Source organism: Microcaecilia unicolor, chromosome 14, assembly GCF_901765095.1.
Source record: "Microcaecilia unicolor chromosome 14, aMicUni1.1, whole genome shotgun sequence".
NCBI lineage: Eukaryota > Metazoa > Chordata > Amphibia > Gymnophiona > Siphonopidae > Microcaecilia > Microcaecilia unicolor.
In genome coordinates, this window is record NC_044044.1 from 30026639 (window position 1) to 30054430 (window position 27792).

Consider the following 27792-nt stretch of genomic DNA (forward strand, 5'->3'; position numbering starts at 1 on the left):
CCGCACGCTGGATTTTTTTTTTTGGGGGGGGGGCGGGACACGGACGTGCAGCAACATGTGCATCTATTTATGGCCTGAGCCCTTAACACCGCCCATTGACTTAGCGGTAAGGGCTCATGCGTTGTCTGCATAGTAACCGTCCAGCGCGTGCCAACTTCCGATTACCGCCAGGAACGACCCCCCCCCCCCCCCCCTGCAGTAGAAAATAGAAAATTATTTTCTACCGTGGGTTTTCGGCAGGCGCCAAACTCTGAATTACCAACCAGGTGCATGGGCTAGCCAGGCGGTAATGCCAATTTGACCCCGTGAGTTAGCACCTAAGTGCTTTACCGCGTAACTGTAAGGGGGCAGGGGAGGGGCGGGTCACACACATAGTCACCAAATTTTATGCTATACATAGGTGCGAACATTTACACCTGCCTTTTACATGGTGTAAGGGTTGGTGCAACAAAATCTTAGGGCACAGATTTTGGGCACCTTCTCTAGAATTGTCCCCTTTGTGGCTTCACTTCTCAGTCTCAACCATTTCCCTTTCCTGCAGCTCTGTCTTCCCCTCTCTGCCTGTACTTCTCCGATGTCCATTTCTGTCTCTCTTTAAAGATTTTCCTAGCGTTGACGGTGGCCAAAACAAAAATGCTGACAACCACCGGCTGAAAATCTTTATATATTTTGTGGATTGACACTGCATGGGCACTTAAAGGACCTTTTATAAGCCAGTGATTGAGTCTTGTGAGCTATGTCAAAGAGTATTTTCTTACGTTTGCTCGCAATATACTCCGAGGCTTTTTCCTTCGGTTTTAAGGTTTGTGAGCTTGATTTAAAGAGCACAAGCTGTAGGGTTTAATCTATTGTGTTGAGATTCACATCCTGGTTTTAGAAATGTTGAGCCCGTGTAAACCTATCCTTAAATCATGTTGACAGATTCTGCATTAACAATGAAAAAAGTATTGTGTAAATTCAAAATGTTGTTCTCCTGTCCCCGTCCCCTCCCCCAGTCATCCCTTGCACAGCTCCCGTGGTGAAGACCTTGCTCGAATCCCCCTGTGAGCCCTTCTCCAATAAAGAAACCAGCAACTCCACTATGGAGCTGGTTTGCCAGATGACCCGCTTCTTCCCAGGAACAATCCAGGCCCGCTGGCTTGTGAATGGGGAGGCGACCAGATACTCGTTTTCACCCCCTGCCCCCTGGAAAGGCGAAGACGGTTACTTCAGAGCCAGCAGCCATATGTGGATCCCCAAGGGGCAGTGGAACCAAGGTGCTGTCTACACCTGTGTCGTTGAACACCCCAAAACAGATTTCATGACCCAGATGAACATCAGCAAGTGTTCAGGTAATGAAATGTGTGTGTGCCGATAAAGTATCTGAATTTGAATCTGTGTGAGACAGCAGGGGGGGGGGGGGGCAGCAATCTATTATTTTCCTTTCCTGTTTGAAAGGAGTTCTCTACTATAATAAAAGGCACCTCCAACGTTCTGAAGCTGACTCCGTGGCTTCACTGAAGTGAAGGGTTCGTAAGGATCATTAGGTTTGTCACTCTGTAAACATCTCTCTCTGCCCCGCCCTCGTGCCTCTGATAGGTCCGCCACCCTCGACGTCATCACGTTTTGACGTCCTCGACGTTGCAGACTGGAGGGGAAGGGGGGGGAAGAGACAGGTCAACTACCCTGGAATTGGGAGGGCAACAACCCTGGAACTGGGTGGGTGGGAGGAAGGGCCGACCCTGGAACTAGGAGGGGGGCCAGGCGGACCCAGAAACTGGGAGGGAGGGAGGAAGGGAGGGAGGGGGTGACCCGTGACCCTGAAACTGGGAGGCAGGGGGGGAAACAACCCTGGAACTGGGTGGGTGGGAGGGCTGACCCTGGAACTTGGAGGGGGGGCGGGCGGACCCTGAAACTGGAAGGGAGCCCCTGGCACACACTCTCATTCTCACACACACACACTCACGCATAGTCTCACTCTCTCTGGCACACACACTCACACATTCACTCTCACACACACTCTGTAGAACACACACACTCTGAGGAAAACCTTGCTAGCGCCCGTTTCATTTGTGTCAGAAACGGGCCTTTTTTCCTAGTTTTTTTTAATAAACTTTAAATTAGACGTATACTTTTCATTTATGAGCCTGCCAAGCAGTTATATTCTGCCTAGGGTTCTCTCCTTGTAATTCCTACAATTAAAGTGATTAGTCATACATCAGGACAAAGATATTTTCATGTACTGGACTGGAACTGTGGAATTCTGTTCCTGGAGAGTTACATCAGATAGGTTCATGTCTTATATTTCACAAATTATACAAGGCCTGGTTCTTATGTGGAGCTTTCGTCTAAGATTTTATTTATCTTTATTGTTATGGAGAGATGAAAGGATTTGCCCTGTTGATTGGATTTTTGTTTTCTGTTTTCACGATTGTCTAGTTTTTATCCAATGTCTTTATGTTATACTGCGAACCGCTTTGAGCTTGGCTGCAGGGACAGTAATGTCAGTCTAAAGGATAAATAAACCACTTCAAATGTAAAGATATTAAATGGATCATGAAGGAAGGATGTTTTATATGAAAAATTTTTCCATCTTTCTCTCTAGGAGGGGCCATGATCTGGGGAAAGTGACGGATTCTTTCGCATCTGCCATATCGAATAGAGCTCTTTATTTTAAAAAAATATAGAGGCCCAGGGCTCCTCAACACAATGTTCTCACATCACTTCCCATCCACCACACCTAAAAACTCTGACACCCTTTCACCTGTTCCGAAAACAAGCCCTAACACCTCTTTCACATCCCTAAACTTACACAAATACCCTGATATTTCTCCTATTCCCAAACATACGTTTGCTGGTCCAAAATATTTCCTCTCCTCCCCAACCTTCCAGCCTCAGATGCACAAACCCTGACAGACCTTTTTGTCTTTCGGAAACCTTTGAAAGACTTTCTCTTTCTCAATTATGAAAAGTGTTGTAATCGTTTTATTTTGATTTGATTTTCTTGTACTGTGACATCCTGATTTCATGTAATCATTTCTTTTTTCAATTTTTTGGTTACCTCGCCTTGAATTAATTTATTTTGAAGACTTAGATAACATAACATAACCCTAAAACAAGTGTCTCTTCCTGCCACAACCACATACATCCAGCCACCAATCCACAGCCCAAACATACAAACACACCATGAGGACAACTTTTGAAGCCTTTTTTGTGCAATAAAGACAGGATTTAATGCACAGAAATGGGGCTTTTGAAAAGTAGCCAGGGTATACACGTGTACACATACGAACCCTATGGTTGATGTGTACATTTATGTGTTTGTTTTTGTTGAGGAAGCATGCCCAAGGGTAGGGTAAGAATATAAGGACATATGAGTAGGCATACAGGGTCAGACCAATGGTCCATCTAGCCCAGTATCCTGCTTCCAACAGTGGCCAATCCAGGTCACAAGTACCTGGCAGAATCCCAAAGAGTGGCAACATTCCAGAATCTCAAACAGTAACAAGATTCCGGAACTCCAAAGAATAGCAAGATTCCACGCAGAACCCTAGAGTAGCAACTTTGTGCCTGGCAAAAACCCAAATAGTAGCAAGAGTCCAGAACCTCAAGGAGTAACAATATTCCGGAATCCCCAAGAATAACAACATTCCATGCAGAACCTCAAGAAGTAGCAACACTGTACCTGGCAGAAACCCAATTAGTAGCACTATTCCATTCTACCAATCCCGGGGCAAGCAGTGTACATGTGAGCTTATGGATTTCAAATTGTTTGTGCACAGATCTGAACATATAGGTAGGTGAAGACCTGTGTATCTACTTTCCTGGGTCAATTTTCAAAGGGAAGTTTTTGCCTTCTGAAAACTGACATAAGGTCTGCCTTTAAAAAAATGTGTGGAGACCTTACATGAATGTGTTTTGTTTGAAAGTTGCCCTCCATAAGTAGAGTCTGGTAAAATTGACTTTCAGCTCAAGAAATGAATATCCAGAAAATGGCAAGAAAACAACAGAATAAAGGGAGGCATTCGTATAATTTTTGGTACCTCCATGGCAAATATTAATAAAAGTTACTTGTGTTTCCTACACCCTATTGTCCAGAAAACTGTAATGATGATCTGCAGGTCTACGTCTTTCCCCCCAAATTTGAGGACCTCTACCTAGAGCATAATGCCAAACTCACCTGCCAGGTCGTTAACATAAGGAACACGGAGAACTTTGAGATTACCTGGACGAGATCAAATGGTGGCAAGCTAGATCAAGTGACCTCCGACCCCCACCTCAATGACAATGGGACCTCCAGTGCTTCCAATATCGCCAGCATCTGTGTGGAGGACTGGGAGAGTGGTGAGACATTCATCTGCACCGTGAAGTACCAGGAAAAACCCACACCGGTCGTAAGAGAGATCTCCAAGAACAAAGAAGGTATTCTATTATGCCACACAACACACCATACACTGGGAACACAGGTGAACTAGAGTTCATAGGCCAGCAGAACTTTTATTTATGATTAAAGGAAATTTAATTGTATTTGCTAAAATACAATTTCCATTTAGTAGATTCAATGGAAAGTTTCATCAACGTATACAAATAGATACAGATAAATAGGAGATGGAGGTCACAATGCAGTAGTCAAACTGTTGAGATTCTCAAACATGAGCCACAACTGTTCTGACACCCTTCCATCCAACCAAAAGGCTCAGTATTCCCCCAACTCAATTGAGTTACTCCAGTTTCTCTACAGCTTAAACATCATAAGGTCTATAGGAAATGATGCAGTCACTTGGTAAAGTGATAATGGGGTATGATATAACAGGCTTGTGTAAAGGGAAACCAAAGAATTGTTGTTTTCTAATCATTTATCAATTATTTATATACCACCCTCAAATTAGTGATCACAAAATCAAGACCAAGGAGACCCTAAATTCTCAATCGAAGCATGGGAAATGACATGAGTTATCAAAACAATTGATGACAGGAAGTATATGGCTTATATAACTAAGGATAGGTAGTGATATCTACATTGAATCTACTGATATAAAGTGATCAATATTATGCCAGACAATACCACTGTGTTACACAAAGTCAAATAACTGATTTGGGTAGCTGTTTTGAAAAATCTATTGGTTTCTCTGACTAACTGGTTGGTTTCCATTCCTTATCCAGACATCATTCCCCATCAACCATCGGTCTACATTCTCCCTCCCAGCACGGATGAAGTTGCTCTCCAGGAGCAAGTATCACTTACCTGTCTGGTGAAGGGTTTTAAGCCCAAGAATATCTTCATTAAATGGCTTCATGAGGGGATGGAGATGGCCAAAGAGAACTACATCACCACGGAGCCCATCCAATCGCAGGATAACAACTTCTTCCTGTACAGTCAGCTGGTCGTTGACACTTCAAATTGGAACAAGGGCAATAGCTACACATGCGTGGTTGGCCATGAAGCACTACCCATGTACCTCACACAGAAGAGCATCGACAAATCCACCGGTAAACCCAGCATGGTCAATGTGTCTCTTGTCATGTCTGAAATGGCCAACAACTGCTATTGAGGACTGAGCTTCAGGGAGTGCAGGAACTGCCCCATATTCAGTCTTCAGCTCCCCAGACCATTTCCTAGACCTTAATGAATTTTTGGGAAGGGGGAAAGGAAAGGGGTGATGGTTACTAAACTGTTTGTACATATATAAATAATTATCTTATAGCTTGAAATAAAATTTCGGAGCATGTTGAAATAATATCCAGTCACTCAAGGATCCATTCTCACTTCAATAGTACTAGCACTATGGTACCACATGGGAACACAGCAGCCTTACTACAAAACATCTGTCACCCAGAACCATATACCTCCATTACCAGAAGGGCCTGCCCTTGACATCTAGACCTTCTATTACCAGATGAGGGGAGCTGCATTTCAAAGAGATGCTGTTCCTCATTAAACTTTAAGCTTAAATTTAAACATTTACCTACTCTGAGCTCCTGAATTTAGGTGCCTTAAACCACAAGGCTCTTAAACCGAGGCACTTTAAAAGGGAATGGGACCAGGTATGGATCCAAAGTGAGAAATGTTCAATTCTGGACATTTAACTTGGGCAACCTTAATTTAGGTGTTTCTGTAACAGTCTAAGGTTTTTAAAGTTAAGGCATCTCTATTCAGACATTTTTTAAGAAGCCTCTAGTGAGATGATGAGCCCTTTGGAAGATAAAGCTCAAAGCAATTTAATTAATCAGCCATATGAAATTTCCCTCCCCCAAATCAGCTAAAAGTTTGCAAGATGTTACACCTTGTGCTCAAGTTTAAGTTGCATCAAGATGAAGTAATCCCAAGGAGTGTTAAAGCTGGGGGGGGGGGGGGACACATGAGGAAATTAATGCATAGAGGACATTTTCAATTATACATGTGGCGTTTTCTGGCAAAATTCTACCTGTAGGAACGGCAGATACAAGCAACCGAGTGTAATTTGTACAAGTGGCAAGTGAACATGCGTGCATATTTTTGCTTGGAGAACGGGTGCAAAGCCCCCTTGCATTTTGAAACCTTCCCCCTAAAAGACTAAGTATAACAATCCCAAATGAGAAAAATAAAAATAAAAATGTACAAACCATTTCAGTTCTACACTAAACATCTCTGCTGAAAAAAAAAATTGACTCTTAATTTCCACGTGTTTACAGGGAGAAACAAGGCAGGTTCTGCTCGATTTAAGTCCTAGAGGAATGCTGTAATGTATTCAGCCCAGAATAAATCTGTAGTCACCAGTAATGAAACTGAGATTCAGTCATGTGGATGGGGGGGGGGGGGGGGGCGGGTTTTTGTCTTTTGACATGGAAGTTGCAACCTGGCCAAAATAATTAAGACCACTGGTGCTGCATCTTGTACATCAGCCTCAACATATTGTCCTGACATAATAAAGGAGCAGCTTTGCACTGGATGTGAGGATTGGGCTAAACTGGTTTGGATATCCTAGCTCTGTAAATAGGGTGGTACTACTCTCTGTCCACATGATGACTCCACTGTACAGCTGCAGCCTACAAAACAGTCACAAGATGGCGACATCGCTACATATATACAAATGTACACCTCAATTTACTCAATATCTACAAGATGGCGCCATTGTTTCGTAGCTCAGTGACGGAGAATTATGGGATTCAGATGTCATTTAGCCATAATAAGTGATTCATTAAACAACCTTCAACATTTCGTACAGGCTGCTAAACATTCTCCATCCCAATGGATGAAAAAAATGACAGATCTGATCCATGCCAACAGAATACTGCATGGCCATATGATTTCAGTTATCCAATCAGCATTCAGTCCATCAGCACACATTGATTTTCATTAACTTAAAGTTTGTTTCACCTTCAACCAATGGAAAAGCAGAGCCATTAGCCAACCCCACACCAGATTTAATTTAGAAGACTCAAAAACCATGTCTATAAATCAGCCATATCGCCAAGCAGAGTGACATGTCCTAGACCATTACCACTGGAAAAAATGTATATCCCGCCGATCCAATATATCTAAGTGGGTTACAGCATACACTCATAAAAATAATAGAGCAACCAAAAAAAACATACTATACAATAAAATGAACTAAAGAATAAAACTAAAACATAAAACATACATCACGCCCAAGAATAACAGCATAAGATTATTGTAGATCGTCAACAAAATGCCTCATGAAACAGAAAGGTTTTCAACTATTTCTGAACATCTTTAAAGAGGTAATTTGACATCTAAGACAACCACACTAGGAGTAAGAGGTAGTATTTCTTTTATAATCATCATGTAAGACGTAGAAAACGATTCTATAGAATGCATCAAAATGCAGCGCGCTGAGTCCAAATTCCATAATAGTACCTGGGTATCCAGTTTCCATTACAGAATACTATTGTACGTTGGCGTTTATATGTGTCTACATTTAGGCCTACCCACTTACGCCATGTCAATAGCAGGCATGAAAATGTGCGCCTAAATGCAGCACTTTATCGAGAAAATAATAATATCCTGCAATCTATGCACATAAAAGTTTGATATGGCCACGCACCGCCCACTGTGAACGCCCCTTTGCATTTATTCACTATTAGCTGGATTCCATAAATGGCGCTCAAAATTTGGCACTGAAAAACATCAGCGCGGAACGGGACATTCTGGGATCAGTGCTCTTTGCTGGGATCTGTGCCCAATGTTGGGAACGAGGAGTTACGCTAAATGAAACCAGGTGTAAATCCTGGCATGCAAGTTGGACGCAAATTCTCCTTATTGTGTAAGACTATGCACATTTTAAGGGAATGCCACTACCACCCATACACCTCCCAGGACCGTGCCCCCCTTTGGAGATCCACGCAAAAACGCTTCGGTGCTATTCTATAAATGGGGATTTGCACGCGTCTTTTGCATGGAGCTGGTGTTGTTGCCACGTTTCGGTGCCTTGCATCCATTAGAACAGTTTTCCGCCCTAACTTTCAGCGCCCTATATTGAATTCCCCTGTATGCGATTTGTGCGCTCTTGGAGTTCTTATTCTGGCTTCTGATTTTAAGTATGTACATCCTTGGCTTTGGCCAAGATTGGCCATTCATCAAGTTTTAAATAAACATAAACACAGTATAGAAACAGCGCTGAGGGTGCACCTAGCACTTACACACATAAATGTAACATACATGTGCATCAGCACTTCTAAGGCAAACATTTACACTCTAAGGTCACAAAATTAGGAGAGATAAAATCAACAAAATCCAGATGAGATCAGGAAACGTTCGTGAGAGAACTGAAGAGTATTTCATATCCAAAAGACCAGAAAGAGTTCAAATGTTCATACCAGAATAGCAAAAGCTAAAATGAAACTAGTGGGAAGGACAACCAGTCAACAGGAGGAAGTGATACTGTCAGGACTCGAAAGGGAAGGAGAGCTAGCATCATCTCTCGATACTCATTAGTACAATAAAGATATCATTTCTATTGAAATCAGTTTTCTTCCGAAGAAACAAAGAATAGAACAGAAGTTTAAGAGCAACCAAATCTATTTTCCGTTTCATAAACTTATCTAGCACAAGGTGAGAGCGTTCAAGAGAAGGAAGTCTCTCCAGGGCTGATATATGCCATTATTCGGCAGGATTTTGGTACAGAATATCGCTTGTTGGAACAACAATTTATTTCCCTAAGAGACTCTTCTGACACTGGCTGCTTAGGTGCGAATTCCATAAATGGTGCCAGGACAAATCCGCATCAAACACTATTTTTATTTATTTAAACACTTATATCCTTCTGTAAAGAGCTCTCCGAGCTGAGCACCTTTTATAAAACAGTGCTGAGTGCCAATTCCCGTTCCCAATTTTGGATGCAAGGACTGCTGAAACCTGGTGTAAATCCTGGTGCACAACTTGGACATGCAATCCCGGTATTCTATAACATTGTGACAAAAATAATAAAGGGGATGGGACGAATTCCCTATGAGGAAAGGCTAAAGTGGCTAGAGCTCTTCAGCTTGGAGAAGAGACGGCTGAGGGGAGATATGATAGAGGTCTATAAAATAATGAGTGGAATGGAACGGGTAGATGTGAATCGTTTGTTTACTCTTTCCAAAAATACTAGGGCTAGGGGGGCACGCGATGAAGCTACAAAGTAGTAAATTTAAAACTAATCAGAGAAAAGTTTTCTTCACTCAACATGTAATTAAACTCTGGAATTCGTTGCCAGAGAATGTGGTAAAAGCAGTTAGCTTAGCAGGGTTTATAAAAGGTTTGGATAATTTCCTAAAAGAAAAGTCCATAAGCCATTATTAAGATGGACTTGGGGGAAACCCACTGCTTATTTCTAGCATAAGCAGCATAAAATGGATTATACTGGTTTGCGATCTTGCCAGGTATTTGTGACCTGGCCACTGTTGGAAACAGGATGTTGGGCTTCCATTTGTTCCAGTATTGCAACACTTATGTTCTTACATTCTTTTAATGCCTTTAACCCACCCCATGACCTGCCCATGGCTATGTCCCTTTTTGGGATGCGCATGAGACATTTTGGGAGTGCAGCATTATAGAATAGCATGTATGCAGACGTCAATTAAGTGCCAATTAATCTAATCTGACATTTTTTAGCCCACTAAATTCCCACAAAGGGTCCGCAGTAGTTTACAATATTTGGTTGTAAGCACCCAATTGACTAATTAGTTAATGCGTGTATCTGGCCTCCACGTCCAACTGTGGGCGACCTGCATAGAATTTGGCAGTTACTGTTAATGTATAATTGTGTACATAAAGTTTATACTGCAATCTTTTATTACCAGTGGATGAGGATTTTCCTTAGAGGTTTTCACGTAGAGTGGTGGAGTATCTTAGTGGATAAATTCTAGGAATGTCTACAACCTGCCTATGACCCACCCATGGCCACGCCCCCTTTTCAGAACCATGTCTTAGAATTTATGCGTTATCACTTTGTAGAATACACTTAGACATTTGTGTGTGTAAATTCTAATTAATGCCAATTAGTGTTAATAATTGCCTGTTAAGTTCAATTATTGGTGTCGATTGGCTTAAGCTAATTAAGTTGCACACGCAACTCCGCCATTTAGAGTGACCGAGTATCCTAGTGATTGACTAGAAGCCAGGATTCGAATCCCACTGTCACTCCTTGTGACCTCGGGCAAGTCATTTCACCCTCCATTGACTGTGGAACAAACTTAGATTGAATGCCCTCTGGGGAAAGGGAATACTTGCTGTAGTTGAATATAATCCACCTTGACTTATTACCGAAAAGACATGAGCCAAATCCAAATAACCTTCTTTCCATCCCTTTTAGCCTGCACCTCTGAATTATGGAGCAGCTCAGAAGAGGAAGACAACACCTTGGCCACTGCTTCCACGTTCATGGTCCTTTTCCTCCTGAGTCTCTTCTACAGTGCCACAGTAACACTGTTTAAGGTAACCAGTTGGATATTCCAAGGAGAACAAAGCCCAATGGGTTAATGAGTCATCTCTTGGCCATACAGAGAAAGTTTTATTCAACTTATTCAGCGAGATGGAAATCCATTCCAATTCTATTCCAGGTGCACTTCCTCAACTATATTTAATGTCCATATCGAAGAGGGATTTCAATTCATTCATGCTGAATGTTTCATTTTCTGCCATTTATTTTCATTGTGATGTGATGCCCAAGCCAGGGTATCAATACAACTGATTCCATCTTACTTAGTTATCCAGGGAGAGCAGAAACATATCCAGGGAAATGTGCCAGTGAGGCGTAAACAGACTTTTTCAAGGTCCAAACAACTGTGAAGGTAAGGTTGCCAACTGGATCCAAATTCACCCAAAAGGGTTGATCCAGTCCTGGGTTTATCCTGCTGCATGCAGGGACTTGCAGTCTTACTTTTCTTAGGGAGTGCAATGGGGAAACAGAACAACAAGTCCCTGCATGCACTGAGGTAAACATAAAACTGGATAAGCCCTGACAGGCGAATTTAGAATCAGTTGGCCACCCTAAGGGTAAAAGTAGGGTGTGAACCCAGTGGCACATCATGCCACAACATCTTATCATAAAATATTTACTTATTTATTTGTTACATTTGTATCCCACATTTTCCCACCGATTTGCAGGCTCAATGTGGCTTACATAGTACCATAAGGCGTTTGCCAAGACCGGTAGAGAAACAAATACAGGTGATACTTTGGTCGAATAAAGGTGCGTTTGTTCCAGGCACAATGGTGGGGCAGTCATATAACATGGCTTGCTATAATGCTATGATGCAGTCAAGGGTTGGTCCCCATTTTTTATATTACAAAATTACACTGTAGCAGTGGCGTACCCACAGGGGGGCTCACCCAACAGTAGCACACGTTTAGCGGTAGCTGGTGGGGATCCCAAGCTCTGCCAGCTGAAGAGTTCCCCCTGATGGTATCGAAAGAGCTCCAGCTGAGATATTTTTTTGGTGTGTGGGGGGAGAGAACACTTGGTGCCCACCCACTTTTTGCCTAGGCCCACACAAAATCTGTTGCCTGGCTACGCCCCTGCACTGTAGACCCAATATAAAACAAATCTCAAGTCTTTGGGACTGCTCCTGATCCGAGTCTGACAGTGGCACGGCAAGAACCTTCTTAAGTTATCTTAATACCCTAAGATGTATCTGTCTGACCCCATGGCTTTATCTACTACCTGATGAACAGTCTTCTGAGAATGGTTGAGGTCTATCCCGTTTCCATTCCTTTTACTGACAGTTTTTTTGTGGTCCTACCCTTGGTTCTTCTACAGTGAACATGTAAAAGAAATATTTGTTTTGCAATTCTGCTTCTTGTTTATTTCTATATAATCTCCATCTTTCCTGCTTTTGCATTCCACATGTCCTTAATGTATCTAAAGAAAGTCTTGTCCTCCTGTTTTTCCTTTTTCTTTTCTAGCTAACATCTCAGATTTCTTGGCTCCCCCCCCCCCCCCCCAAGAGTGTTGCTGGTCTTTGTCTCTTTATGCAGTCTTTGAATGTTAACATTGTCTTCTTACCATTTCAGTCTCTTCTTTTGAAACCACAGAAGCCTCTTTTTGGTTTCTTGCTCTTACAATTAACCCTTTTATTTTTCTCCATTAAGCTTGTACTTTTCCCACCCTGTTAATGACTCCTTCAATTATTCCTCCATCTTATCAAAATTTGTCTACCTGAAATCTAGGACCCTCGTCTCTGAACCATCATTGCCTCTGCTCTACTAAAACACTGTAGACCTCATATGGGGCTAGATTCAATATACCAAGCCTAAAAAAATCAGCACAGAAAAGAATACACATGAGCGTATTCTATAAACCATGCCTAAATTCAGGCATAGTTCACAGAACATGTCCAACACCCATTTTCTGAGGCTATATTTAGTCGTGGCCATTTACGTCAATAAAAACCTATCATAAATGCCAACGCCGAAATTATGCGTGAAACGGGCATATTCTGTAACAATGTGTGTAAATTCTAGGAATGCCTACAACCTATGACCCGCCCATGGCCACACCCCCTTTCAGAACCACGCCTTAGAATTTATGCACATCGTTTTGTAGAATACGTTTAGATATTTGTGTGTGTAAATTCTAACTAATGCCAATTAGTATCAAGAATTGCTTGTTAAGTTCAATTATTGGTGCTGATTGGCTTGTTAAGCTAAGTAAGTTGCGCGCACAAATCTAGAATATGACTGGATTTGCATGCACAACTCAAGTCGCATGATATAACGGGGGGCTAGGGGGGAAATTCTATAAATGGACTGAAAGTTAGGTGCCAAAAATCTTGGAGCTAAGCTAGTAATCTACAGGTTGAAGCAAAAAAAAAAGTAACCCCCTACAGTTTTTTGCTCTTTTCTCAGCAACTGCTTACAATTTCAACATGATGTTCGCTGTTACTATCTACATTTATCTGCCACGTGAAATGAGATTATCTTTAAATGCAGCAAAATTACAGACTTTTTAGTGTGACCAACCATAGATTTTTGCACATTCAAAAATGTTTGCACCGTAAAACCACATTTACTTGAAACAAAACAGGGTACCAGCTTACCGTTAATGACATCACAGTAATGTAGACTTTTGTCCGGGGGGGCAATGTTGGAGGTCTATCACAAGCTCCACCCAAAGTTGCAAACAATCGCTAAACTCATGGAAGCGCTGCAGATGATCTGGGACAACCTGCCACAGGGACTGATCAACAAGGCTGTTAAGAACGTCCCAAACGTATTTAAGGCCTGTGTTAAAGCTGAGGGTAGACACTTTGAGCATCCACCATGACTACAACATTTTTAACACAAACAAAAATCACTAGGTAGTAATGCTCAAATGTCAGTAACATCAACATAGCTTAAGATAAGTACATGTTGTTTAATAGTAACACATAGGTATGATCACTAAGTAGGAAAGTTTTCGTTGAAATTCAAAATAGTTGCTGAGAAAATGGCAAAAATCTCTAGGGGGTTAATTTTTTTGACTCGCCTTTTAGAGCGGCAGAGTTGCTCACCAAGAGCAGTCCCAAATACATAAGATGGATAGATGTGGCACCTTTTCACAAAAATTAATGTAGGAAGAAAGATGGCAACTAGAGACCCCTTAGTTGGCCTCAATGATATATAAATTAATAATACAATTGCCAAAACAGAGGAACATTTAGTTTCTGGAATTCTTGGATTATAGAATCCAAAGTGAGGAGGTGAGATAGGCAATAGGAGAGAAATTGGGGGAGAGGCAGAGAATAAGAAAGACTAGTGAGAATTAAGGAGAGACAGAAGCAACATTCCCTCTACGATACATGGGAGTCTGCCACTGGTGTTTCTACCATCAGTGCAGGTGCAATCATGGGCCAGGGTGAGTGAATTTCATCCATCCAATAAATCCAACTCTTATGTTTTCATTCTTTTCTTTCTGCTTTCCAGGTAAAGTAATGGCTCTGACAGGCTAAGGTTTGCCCAATGAACGGAACGATGCTTGACTCTTTGAAACCTATCCTTCCTTCAGCTCAAGCTCACAACCATCCTCCATTTGGGACAACCAAAGGCAAAGAAAAGAAGACAATGACTCCTCACAATCCAAGAACAGATGCTGCCTTTGAAGCATGAAAATGTAGATATGAACGTCTAACGTTGAGCACGTAGATTTTCAATGTAGGTTTGGTGTATGCTTTGCTAGAATGCTCTTGGACAGAGGAAGATCCTCTTTCTTATCTGAGGGCTCCCCGGTATTGTCACAAAAGGATGCAACATGATGATATCACTCTATCGAAGTTGGAATATTACTGTATGAAACGGTATTTCATTTAAGAACACAGTAAATCTAGGACAATATTGCCCATCTCTAGTTATATCTGAGCAAATGAAGACAAGATAGTTGGGTGTTACCTCATCTTCAAGTTCTCTTACCGGCAAGAACATAGGAGCCAGCTCTAAGGATACCAGTGAGAGCTCAGCACCGCCAATATTAAGCAAGTTCCTTCATCATATCAAGAGAAGGTTAATTGGTATTGTGTTTGGCACTGAAAATAGTTCTGAAATGTTAGTACATATGGGCAAAATCAATATCTCAAGTTAAAAACAGCAACAACATAATACTAAATAAGTTTTGTATCCATCCACTCAACCACATTCATGTTTTTCCTTTGGGCTTCCATTGGCACAGCTGAAATCTTGGGTACTTTGCTAAGGTGTTACTAGGATGGGAAACACTAGTGAGGCATGCTGGAGTTTGGAAGTGCAATGCAGTAGTTTTATGTCAAAGAAAAAGCCTTATACTGAATCTTATGCTGTTTTACTCTTTCGGGATCTTGCCAGGTACTTGTGACCTGGATTGGCCACTGTTGGGAACAGGATACTAGACTTGATGAACCTTTGGTTTCTACCAGTATGGCGATGCTTATGTTCTTAGGAGAATACAGTCCTAGGCTCACTGCTGCTCATGTTCTCCTGAGAAGATCAGTAGTCAAGTCTCTCATCCTATATAATAATTTGTCCATCTGCGTCCCTGGCTGGATGGCTGGCTGGGTTCGTAACCGTATGCAAATGAGCTTACATCAGCTCGCCTCAAGCCTTCCCTTCCCTCTCAGTGTCCCGCCCTCGTGAAAAGACGAAATGATGTCAGAGAAGGGCGGGACACTGAGAAGGAAGGCTGGAGGCGACGTGAGCCAAGCCTGCCACTTTCACTGCCACCGCTGCAACCTGATGTAAAATGAAAGTTTTAAAAGCAGGGCGGCATGAAGAAAAAGAGTGCTGTTCTGGGAGATGAGGGCAGGCAGGTGAGGGCTGGGGTTGAACTCGACCTTGGGTGCTTAAAAGGGGGGCAGATGGGGGCTGGTGCGAGTCACTGAGCATGGATGGGATAGGAGGGCAGAGGAGAATCGCTGGACATGGATGGGATGGGATGGGAGAACTGCTCGACATGGAGGGGAGGGCAGGGGAGAGAGGAGAAATCGCTTAGACGAGAGTCACTGGACATGGATGGGATGGGAGGGGAGGGCACAGGAGAATTGCTGGACATGGATGGATGGATGGATGGATGGGATGGAATGGGAGGGGATGGGATGGGATAGAATGGTAGGGGAGAATTGCTGGACAAGGAGGGGAGGGCAGGGGAGAGAGGAGAAATAGCTTAAATGATAGCCTTCCTAGGGCCCATTTCATTTTTCATGAAACAGGCTTTTTTGCTTCTCAGTTAATAACCAATGTGAGTTTAAGTGCATGTGGACAGAGTTTTGGAAAGTACACCATGATTAAGGTTGATTACATGTGAAAACTGGTCCAAATTTCACCCTGAAATAGTTATATGGTATGAAGAGAGCACAGCAAAGCCAGATTAACTGATCTGAATCCCACAGTATCTGATCCAGAAGCAGAACAGCCTGCCTGAGAACATAAGTATTAAGGAAACAAGTTATATAAACGTTGATGGGTTGGGACAGAACTGCACTTCCACTCTCTCAAGAGATAGCAGACCACAAGTCCATAGGTACAATGGCACAAAACCAGACCCGATTCAGCTTGTCCCCAATGACATTGAGTCATCCAGACACTTCTCCCCAAAGCACCAACTTTTTTTTAAAAAAGGAGAGAAATCTTGCCTTTGAGAACAAGAAAAAATCTCAGCAATCATGTGTGTCAGTAAAGGAAAAACATGAACAGAGTCTGTAGTCAAATGAGTGTTTCCAAATAGGCATGTTAGTAGGGTATTGTTGGATAGTTTGTTGACACTCTAAGGCAGGAAATATATATGTTCTTCCTGTGAAAGAAGATGTTACAGAATGTATTGTGTCATCAGGGCCAATCCCAGGGTATCTAACACCCTAGACGAACCTTCAGCCATGCATCCCAATCATGGAACAAGAACTTTCTGCTCTTTGCCTAGAGAACCTTCCTCTACGGTGCCATACAGAGGGTATACGATGACCACCTGGGTTGGCTGTGTGAACAAAGCTCGTTGAGGCCTAGCAAGAGACAGCTGTCGTCAAAAAATACAAAAATGGTTTTGGAATTGGAAACTCTTTCCCTACCCTCAAGCTAAACACCTGTAACACACAGACCATGAGTTATTAGGTATAAGGAATGTATTACTTTAATGTTCAAAAACATACAACAGGATGGCAGGGAAAGGATAAGAGAAAGTGACTGTATATAATATGGAAACCGATTTGGTTGTATCACAAAAAGATGGTATGTCAAGGATCTAATAATAATGATAATATGTTCATAGAGGCTCAGTTTCACACCTTTCTGCAGCTGAAGCCCATACCCGTTACAGTCGGCATAATAGTTTAGTTATATAATTGTTTTTTAACAATACATCACCATACTTTCTAACTCTTCCTACTTTCTTACCCTTCTATATGTTACATCTTTGCTTTACCCTTCGCTATCAATTATAATGTTCTATTACGTATTATGTTGATATTGTAAATAGTATACCATGGTGTAAAAGAAGTGGGAGAGCGACCAAGGATACCAGAAACTGGAGGATGTTCGATAATAAACAATTTTATTAATAATTTGAAGACTCGACACAACGTCGTGTTTCGGCCATCAGGCCTGCATCAGGAGTCTGCTTTGCACAGTGCTGCGTAGCAATGGTGTCGACAAACCTTTTAAAATCTTACAGCTGACTCTAGGGCAAAATATTGCAAAATAACGTTGAAGATAATCCTTCAGACGTAACGTTGTAGTCTTTAATGCATTACGAACAGCGCGTGCAGCGCATCTGACGGCATCTTTTTCCCAAACACAGTCTTTTTAAAGACTACAACGTTACGTCTGAAGGATTATCTTCAACGTTATTTTGCAATATTTTGCCCTAGAGTCAGCTGTAAGATTTTAAAAGGTTTGTCCTGATGCAGGCCTGACGGCCGAAACACGACGTTGTGTCAAGTCTTCAAATTATTAATAAAATTGTTTATTATCGAACATCCTCCAGTTTCTGGTGTCCTTGGTCGCTCTCCCACTTCTTTTACACTATTGTTTTTAACGTGGGGCGTTTGAGTTCTCAGCTTTCCTGGCGGATTTCCTCTCAAATAGTATACCATGCCATACTTTGTATTGTTGTTTGAATATTTTTACTGCTGTAATTGCCTATTGCTCATGTTTGATCTATTCTTACTGTACACCGCCTTGAGTGAATTCCTTCAAAAAAGGCAGTAAATAAATCCAAATAAATAAATGTAATTGTTTGTGTGTCCCTTAAGTATGATGTTATTGTACCTATACAGTTGTCCTGTGGTGTAAAAATAATTGTCTTACTTTTAACATTAAATAGCATTCATTCTTCATCCGTTTCTTTAGATCTGTTTTTAATTGTTCCAGGTGAGATTGCAATGGTGTTGAGCATATACTATTTTTTCATCGGTTAGTGCTATACATGCTTCTAAATATTTTGGTATACAGTCACATGATGCTGTATGACAAATCTGATAAGGGAGGAGGGGGCTCATTTTAACCTCCTGGATTACCATGCAATGAAAAATTGCCAGGTAGTCGTAAGATGGCTGGAGTTGATGGACCGGAAAAAGAAAGGAAAAGCAACCATACGTATGAAGTCCACATGGAGAAAAGTAGGGATGCATGAAAAGCCTTCCAGTCCAAACACAGAGACACAGATGATACTGAAACTTTTATAGATGAATATCAATAAACATAAAAACAGACTCAGCACTGACCCGTGCCTTTTTAGAATTTGTTAAAACAAGCACCACAAGGGTGCAAAAGCAGCAAGAATGTACTGTCATGGACCTCGACCGACTGCTGACATGAATGACATTGAATTGCACGGGAAAACAGCCGTACAGTTCAATGCTGTTCACATCAGTAGTTGGTCCCAAAGTCTGGACGTCATCCATTGTGTTTAGACAATTATAGTCTAGTCAGGTACCAAAGAATCAGTCTATGACTTCTTTGGAGAAGTCTATAGCTTGGCTGTGGTCTTTGAAGCAGTCTATCACTTGTTCTTATTCTTCTGAGAGGTCTTCAACTGAGTCATAGTCACTCAAGAATCTTGCTACTCTTTAGCCTATGAGACAAATCTCTGATCATTGTCTTTTCATTTATTAAATTTATACCTGCCCATTGTTACACTTCTAGTCAAAGCCTTTGAGATAAGCCTCATTCACACTATGGCCTTCTGAGATGTCTGGATAAATTCTTTTGTGGACAGATAGATGGATATTTAGAAAACTGGAAGGATGAACAGTTGGATGGTAGATGGTTGAATGTGTGGATGCGTGCAGATAAATTCAGCCCCCCCTCCCCCCCTCCCAGTTATTATTCTGGTCCTTTTTTCTACTGATATATCCCAGATGCCAAGACTGACCAACCGACTGTGGAATCTTGCCCCTTCTTCTGTCAGCAAAAAATAAAGAATTGTTTTGTTTTTTCTCATCTGTACTCTCTTTATCCTGTGATGCTCTACTTTGCTTTGTTGCTGGTTTTCCCCTCCACTCCCATCTGCAGGGGCTGCAAAAATAGCAAGATATGACCACAAACGAAAGTACCAGTGACTAATGAGGGCACCAACCTGCCCAGAACAAAGAAAGCAGGAAATAATGCTTCTCACTTTGTTTGTTTGTCCCTTTGCACCAAGAACCCATGTTTGTGTGTGACCAGTGAGAAAATCGCGCGAAGGAGACAAGCTCTGTGTGCTACTCTCTTTATGCTTCTATGCCAAAAGGACATAATTCCAAGTGCCATTCACTCTGGACACAGCATCTGAGCATCAAGCCTGATTGACGCAGGCTTCTCTACGATGAAGACAGCACCTGGACATCATAACCGGCCAGCACAGATCTTCTCTACGATGAAGATAGTACCTGGACATCATAACTGGCCAGCACAGGCCATCTGTACGATGAACATAGCACATGGACACCTAGCCAGAACAGGCCATTTCTATGAGGAAGAGAACTCAGTCTGGTGAGTATTCCATAGCAGCTGTTTTAAGTGTTCTAAGACTAAAATATTGCATACTGGTGAAAACAATGGTATAGAAAGAGAAAAAAAGAACAGAAAACAAAGGTTAAAAAAATAATAGAGAGAGTGTAGATAGATGAATAATTATTTTAGATGGATAATGTGAATATATTTCTATCTAAATAGATGCATATATCATAAAGGTACATATATCTGTATCTGTGCATGTCTGTATATAGACATAGATAAAGATGGGGGGGGGGGGTTATTTTTGTATTTATGTCACACCTTTCCAGAAGTAGTTCAAAGTGCTGTACATTCGGGTATAGAAGGTATTTCCCTCTCTCTCAAAGGGCGTACAATCTAAATCAGTCAATAGAGGCTACATGCCCAAGATCATAAGGTGTGTCAGCGGGATTTGACCCCTGGCTTCCCAGGCTACTCTGGAGTATACAAAGACGCAAATAGTACGATATAAATCAAGACTGCTCCCCTGCTCTTTCCTATCCCTCAGCTACCTGAAATGCTATCGAGCCTCAGAGAGCTGTAATCTGAAAAGAATCAGGGAAGTTTCTAAATGCAGAACTCAGAGGTCATGAGTGTTGCCACCGAAAACATTGTGGTAACATGCTTGCAGGAGGGGGCAGACTCTACACTGCCAATACAGCAGAACAGATCCTGAGAATAAGGTTATACCAGGGACCAGGCGATACAGATTTCAGAATTCCTGGAGCTGCTCCATCTCCAGACCTCTCTTGTGATACCCACAGAGAAAAAATGGCATTTCAGCATTTTTCCCTCATATAACAAAGCATTAAAACACAAAATTAGAATATAATTCAAAAGTTGTGCAAAGACAGGTGTTCCTTAATACTCTCTCTTTGGCTCTATCACCACCTCCACCTGCAGTCTCTCCTCCCCCATAGCATCAACTGTACCTACAATCCATGCTCCCCCTTTAGGTCCAGCTATAACTGCAGCCCCTGCTCCCCTAAAGCACCAACTGTACCTGCAATCCCTGCTCCCTCTACAGATCCAGCTATACCTGCAGCCCCTGCTCCCCCTACAGCTCCAGCTATACCTGCAGCTCATGCTTCCCCTATAGCACCAGTTGTGCCTGCAGTCCCTGCTACCCTATAGCACCAGCTGAACCTGCAATCCTTGCTCCCCCAAAAGCTGTAGCTATACCTGCTGTCCCTGCACCCCTAAAGCACCAATTGTACCTGCAATGCCCTCTCCCCCTACAGCTACAGCTATACCTGCAGCCCATGCTTCCCCTATAGTATCAGCTGTACCTGCAGTTCCTGCTTCCCTATAGCTCCAGCTGCACCTGTAGTCCCTGCACCCCTATGCCACTAGCTATGCCTGCAGTCCTGCTTCCCCTATAGCACAAGCTGTAACTGCAATCCCTGCTCCCCCAATAGCTGTAGCTATACCTGCAGTCCCTGCACCCCCTAAAGCACCAGCTGTACCTGCAGTCCCTGTACCCCTAAAGCACCAGCTGCACCTGCAGTCCCTGCTCCCCCTACAGCTCCAGCTATACCTGCAGTCCCTGCACCCCCTAAAGCACCAGCTGTACCTGCAGTCCCTGTACCCCTAAAGCACCAGCTGCACCTGCAGTCCCTGCACCTCCTAAAGCACCAGCTGTACCTGCAGTCCCTGTACCCCTAAAGCACCAGCTGCACCTGCAGTCCCTGCTCCCCCTACAGCTCCAGCTATACCTGCAGTCCCTGCACCCCCTAAAGCACCAGCTGTACCTGCAGTCCCTGTACCCCTAAAGCACCAGCTGCACCTGCAGTCCCTGCACCTCCTAAAGCACCAGCTGTACCTGCAGTCCCTGTACCCCTAAAGCACCAGCTGCACCTGCAGTCCCTGCTCCCCCTACAGCTCCAGCTATACCTGCAGTCCCTGCACCCCCTAAAGCACCAGCTGTACCTGCAGTCCCTGTACCCCTAAAGCACCAGCTGCACCTGCAGTCCCTGCTCCCCCTACAGCTCCAGCTGTACCTGCAGTCCCTGCAACTTCTAAAGCACCAGCTGTACCTGCAGTCCCTGTACCCCTAAAGCACCAGCTGCACCTGCAGTCCCTGCTCCCCCTACAGCTCCAGCTATACCTGCAGTCCCTGCACCCCCTAAAGCACCAGCTGTACCTGCAGTCCCTGCACCTCCTAAAGCACCAGCTGTACCTGCAGTCCCTGTACCCCTAAAGCACCAGCTGCACCTGCAGTCCCTGCTCCCCCTACAGCTCCAGCTGTACCTGCAGTCCCTGCAACTTCTAAAGCACCAGCTGTACCTGCAGTCCCTGTACCCCTAAAGCACCAGCTGCACCTGCAGTCCCTGCTCCCCCTACAGCTCCAGCTATACCTGCAGTCCCTGCACCCCCTAAAGCACCAGCTGTACCTGCAGTCCCTGTACCCCTAAAGCACCAGCTGCACCTGCAGTCCCTGCACCTCCTAAAGCACCAGCTGTACCTGCAGTCCCTGTACCCCTAAAGCACCAGCTGCACCTGCAGTCCCTGCTCCCCCTACAGCTCCAGCTATACCTGCAGTCCCTGCACCCCCTAAAGCACCAGCTGTACCTGCAGTCCCTGTACCCCTAAAGCACCAGCTGCACCTGCAGTCCCTGCACCTCCTAAAGCACCAGCTGTACCTGCAGTCCCTGTACCCCTAAAGCACCAGCTGCACCTGCAGTCCCTGCTCCCCCTACAGCTCCAGCTATACCTGCAGTCCCTGCACCCCCTAAAGCACCAGCTGTACCTGCAGTCCCTGTACCCCTAAAGCACCAGCTGCACCTGCAGTCCCTGCTCCCCCTACAGCTCCAGCTATACCTGCAGTCCCTGCACCCCCTAAAGCACCAGCTGTACCTGCAGTCCCTGTACCCCTAAAGCACCAGCTGCACCTGCAGTCCCTGCTCCCCCTACAGCTCCAGCTATACCTGCAGTCCCTGCACCCCCTAAAGCACCAGCTGTACCTGCAGTCCCTGTACCCCTAAAGCACCAGCTGCACCTGCAGTCCCTGCACCTCCTAAAGCACCAGCTGTACCTGCAGTCCCTGTACCCCTAAAGCACCAGCTGCACCTGCAGTCCCTGCACCTCCTAAAGCACCAGCTGTACCTGCAGTCCCTGTACCCCTAAAGCACCAGCTGCACCTGCAGTCCCTGCTCCCCCTACAGCTCCAGCTATACCTGCAGCCCATGCTTCCCCTATAGCACCAGCTGTACCTGCAGCCCATGCTTCCCCTATAGCACCAGCTGTACCTGCAGTCCCTGTACCCCTAAAGCACCAGCTGCACCTGCAGTCCCTGCACCTCCTAAAGCACCAGCTATACCTGCAGCCCATGCTTCCCCTATAGCACCAGCTGTACCTGCAGTCCCTGCAACTTCTAAAGCACCAGCTGTACCTGCAGTCCCTGTACCCCTAAAGCACCAGCTGCACCTGCAGTCCCTGCTCCCCCTACAGCTCCAGCTATACCTGCAGCCCATGCTTCCCCTATAGCACCAGCTGTACCTGCAGCCCATGCTTCCCCTATAGCACCAGCTGTACCTGCAGTCCCTGTACCCCTAAAGCACCAGCTGCACCTGCAGTCCCTGCACCTCCTAAAGCACCAGCTATACCTGCAGCCCATGCTTCCCCTATAGCACCAGCTGCAACTGCAGTCCCTGTACCCCTAAAGCACTGACTGAACCTGCAGTCCCTCCTCCCCTATTGTTGAGGGACAGAGCAGGGAATTATAGATAAGACAGTCAGAGTTGGAATTTTGAGGGGATAGATAAGGACCCGGCAATCGGTATTTATGGGTAGGGGTGTGCTGAAAAGTTGGGAATATGAGTGAGGGTGCAAAAGCGGGGAAAGTGAAAGGGGATGAAGTGTGGGGAGAGTCAGACACATAATTCTAATGATCTGGAAGACTGGAGAGAGGATGATAGGCTTTGAAAATGGAGGAGGAGGAAGGGGACGGGTCCTTGAAGGGGTTGAATGAGAGTGGACATGGGGTTGAAAAGGTGGTGAAAGGCAATAGGAGATGCTGTGGAGGGTAAGATAAAAAATTGGCCTGGAGGAAAGGGAAGGAGGGAGAGACAAGGATGAAGCTAGGGCTTGTAAGGGGGTGAGAGACAGGGGAGGGTAGGTGAGTACAGAGGATGGAAATGGGGGATTGGGGAGTGGATGAAAGATGGGGGGGGGATTACAGACTGAGGAAGGAGAATGACAAAGGGGGCAATGGGAATACTGAGAAGGGATGAGAAAGGCCGGTAAAAGAGGGGCCTAAGAAGGGTAAAAATTCATATACATGTAAAGATGGATATAGAGGCAGAGAAAAGAAAAGTGAAAAAGAAAGTTCAGTGCCAGATGGATGTAGAGAAGGAAGGGAAGTAGGGAAAGAGAGAGAAGAAATGAAAAGGTTAACCTGGAAAAAATGTTTTTTATTTAACCGTTTTTAAGGATTGGGCCATTCTATTTCTCTGTTCCAACTTTTCTTTCTTTCCTTCTCAAACGGATACAATCATTGCTTTCCCTGGGTTAATTTCCTATGAATTTAGGAGACATCATTATAACCCCTTCAGTGAAAAATCCTAAAGACCCGGTTCATCCGGTTTCTAATTACAGGCCAGTTGCGTCAATAACTGTTTTTGCAAAACTGTCTTGACACAATAGTTCACACTCATCTCAATCAGGATTTAGAGTTTTTCATAGTACTGAGACAGTCCTAGGTTCATTACTAGATTCAGCCAGATCCTTATTAAGTAATAATTATAAGGCCCTTATTTTACAATTTGATTTATCGATTGCCTTTGACCTAGTGGATCACGAAATTCTATTAGCCAAACAAGAGAGTTTTGGGATTGCTCATAATGTTTTAAACTGGTTTAAAAACATAAGAATAACCGTACTGAGTCAGACCAATGGTCCATCCAGCCCAGTATCCTAGTTCCAACAGTGGCCAATCCAGGTCACAAGTACCTGGCAGAAACCCAATTAGAAGCAACATTCCATGCTTCCAATTCGGGGGCAAGCAGTGGCTTCCCCTATGTCCATCTCAATAACAGGCTATGGACTTTTCCTCCAGGAACTTGTCCAAACCTTTTTTTAAACCCAGATATGCTGACCACTGTTACAACATCCTCTGGCAGTGAGTTCCAGAGTTTAACTATTCTTTGAGTGAAAAAAATATTTCCTCCTATTTGTTTTAAAAGTATTTCCGTGTAATTTTATTGAGTGGCCCCTGTTTTTTGGAGGGTTTTTTTGTTTTTGGTTTTTTTTTACTTTTAAAGAGTGAAAAATCAATTCACTTTTACCCGTTCTACACCACTCAAGATTTTATAGGCATCAATCCTATCCCCCCACTCAGCCGTCACTTTTCCAAGCTGAAGAGCCCTAACCTCTTTAGCCTTTCCTCATATGGGAGGAGTTCCATCCCATTTATCATTTTGGTCGCTCTTCTTTGAACCTTTAGAGGCACACGGGGTCCCCTTTACCTCCAGTGTTATTCAATATATTTGTACATTCTCTGGGTTTAGTACTGGAAAACCAGGGGTTCTGCAGTGATATTTATGCCTGCTGACATAACAGCATTGATACCAATCTATTCCACTCTGTCTCAGATTAATATAACTGAAAAAAAGGTATCTCGCGTATTGGTTCTCAGATGATGGACTATAAATGAAACTAAATGCTGAGAAGACTACATTTCTTTTACTGGACGATAAACCAGTTCCTTTAATTAATCACATTTTCATTGATCAGACCAGATATGCGCTCTCACCAATAATTAAGATTGTAGGTGTACAATTCAATTAAACACTATCTCTTAATGCTCAAGTGAACGCTACTGGAAGTAATTTAGTTTAGATCAATTTATAGTTCAATCTCTGTAATTGTCAAAATTAGATTGCTATAACCTTAGTTACATTGGAATTTCCAAATAGTTGAACATAAATTGTAGACAACACTGAATACTATGGTACAATTGATTTACTCATTTAACGAAAACAATAACATTTCAGGATACTGTGCCAAGCTTCACTGGCTCCCTAGAAAAGCAAGAATCTTATTTCAGTTTGCTTTCGTTATTTACAAAGTCATACATGGATACTGTCTGATCTATATGCTTTCTCATTTTCAATTTACTAATACTAACAGAAATAGAAGATGGAAAAACATTTCCCTGTTTTCTTTCCCTTCAGCAAAAGGTAGAAAAACACTTAAGATGCTTGAAAAGCTTTTAACTTATCATGCTCCAAAAATGTGGAAAGATGTTTGTGGCTGTTTTGAAAACTCCTATTAATAACGTAAGAGTAGTAATACTGGGTCAGACCAATGGCCATCTAGCCCAGTATCCTGTTTTCCAAACAGTGGCCAAGCCAGGTCACAAGTACCTGGCAAAAACCCAATTAGCAGCAACATTCCATGCTACAAATCCCGGGGCAAGCAGTTGCTTCCCCTTATCTGTCTCAATAGCAGACTATGGACTTTTCCTCCAGGAATTTGTCCTAACCGCTGTTACCACATCCTCCAGCAAAGAGTTCCAGAGCTTAACTATTCGTTGAGCGAAAAAATATTTCCTCCTATTTCTTTTAAAAGTATTTCCATATAACTTCCTCGAGTGTCGCCTAGTCTTTGTACTTTTGGAACGAGTAAAAAATCGATTTACTTCTTCTCGTTCTACACCACTCAGGATTTTGTAGATCTCAATCGTATCTCCCCTCATCCATCTCTTTTTCAAGGCTGAAGAGCCCTAACCTCCTTAGCCTTTCCTCACACAAGAGGAGTTCCATCCCCTTTATCATTTTGGTCACTCTTATTCGAACTTTTTCTAATTCCGCCATATCCTTTTTGAGATACGCCAACCAGAACTGAACACAATACTTAAGGTGTGATCGCACCATGAAGCGATACAAAGGCATTATAATATTTTCAGTCTTATTCACCATCCCATCTGATTTGGTGTCCTAACCTTTGCAGTCAATCTTTTTAGTTTCTTTTTAACCATTTTCCTCATTTTATTATAGTCTCCCTTTCGAAAATTAAATGCAGCTACAGTAGATTTCTTTTGCGGGTTCATCCCAGATAGTAGCTCAAACTTGATCAAGTTATAATCACTGTTTCCCAGGGGCTCCAACACTGTTACCTCTCTCACTAGGCCTTGAACACCACCAAGCACTAGATCCAAAATGACTCCCCCTCTCATCAGTTCCTGGACCAGTTGCTCCAAGAAGCAGTTGTTTATTACCTCTAGAAATGTTATTTCCCTGGTGTAACATTTATCCAGACAATATCGGGGTAATTGAAATCATCCATCATTACAGTGTTGCCCAATTTGCCAGCTTTGTTAATCTCTGTAAACATTTCTTCATCCATCTGTTTGTTCTGTCCTGGCGGATGGTAGTACAACCCTACAAGAATACTCCCTTCCCTTCACACGTGGTATTTCTATCCACCTTTCAGAAAAAGCTTAAAAACCTTATTATTCAAGAAATACTTTTCATGTTCTTACTCAGGAACTTTCATGTATTACCATAATTTATTCTTCCTTACCATGTATATGCACATGATATATATCTATACCATGATCTGTTCCGCTTATGTTATGCTAAATGTATGTTACCATGTACGTATGCAACTTAACGCATTACCACTTGTAATTCTGTTACCCGGAAATGGCAACCGCCATTACGGCAAATGTAAGCCACATTGAGCCTGCAAATAGGTGGGGAAATGTGGGATACAAATGCTACAAATAAATAAATAAATGTTAATTATTTTGTAGCTTTGTTCTTTAAGAATAAGAATTGTTTAATACTAAATACTATTTTGCTTTGGCTTTTTAAATCTGTTTTTTTTTTTAATTTTAATGGAATGTAATTCCTAAGTGACATTTTATGGCTTTTCTTTGATTGTGTAAACTGCTTAGAGCCAAATAGTATATAACTACT

The 27792-nt window shown here is 43.1% G+C and overlaps 1 long non-coding RNA gene and 2 gene segments (V, D, J or C); 2 read left to right on the forward strand and 1 right to left on the reverse strand.

The window, feature by feature from the left end:
* Positions 1–5719, forward strand: part of LOC115457537 — a 367844-nt gene extending 362125 nt beyond the window's left edge. Inside the window, 3 exon segments of the C gene segment in view lie at positions 996–1331; positions 4078–4401; positions 5143–5719. Of these exon segments, the coding sequence occupies positions 996–1331; positions 4078–4401; positions 5143–5531 (1049 nt within the window).
* LOC115457538 overlaps positions 1–27792 on the forward strand; it is a 440220-nt gene that overhangs the window by 397657 nt on the left and 14771 nt on the right.
* Positions 1–27792, reverse strand: part of LOC115457546 — a 157886-nt gene that overhangs the window by 107007 nt on the left and 23087 nt on the right. The gene's annotated exons all lie outside the window — the stretch shown is intronic.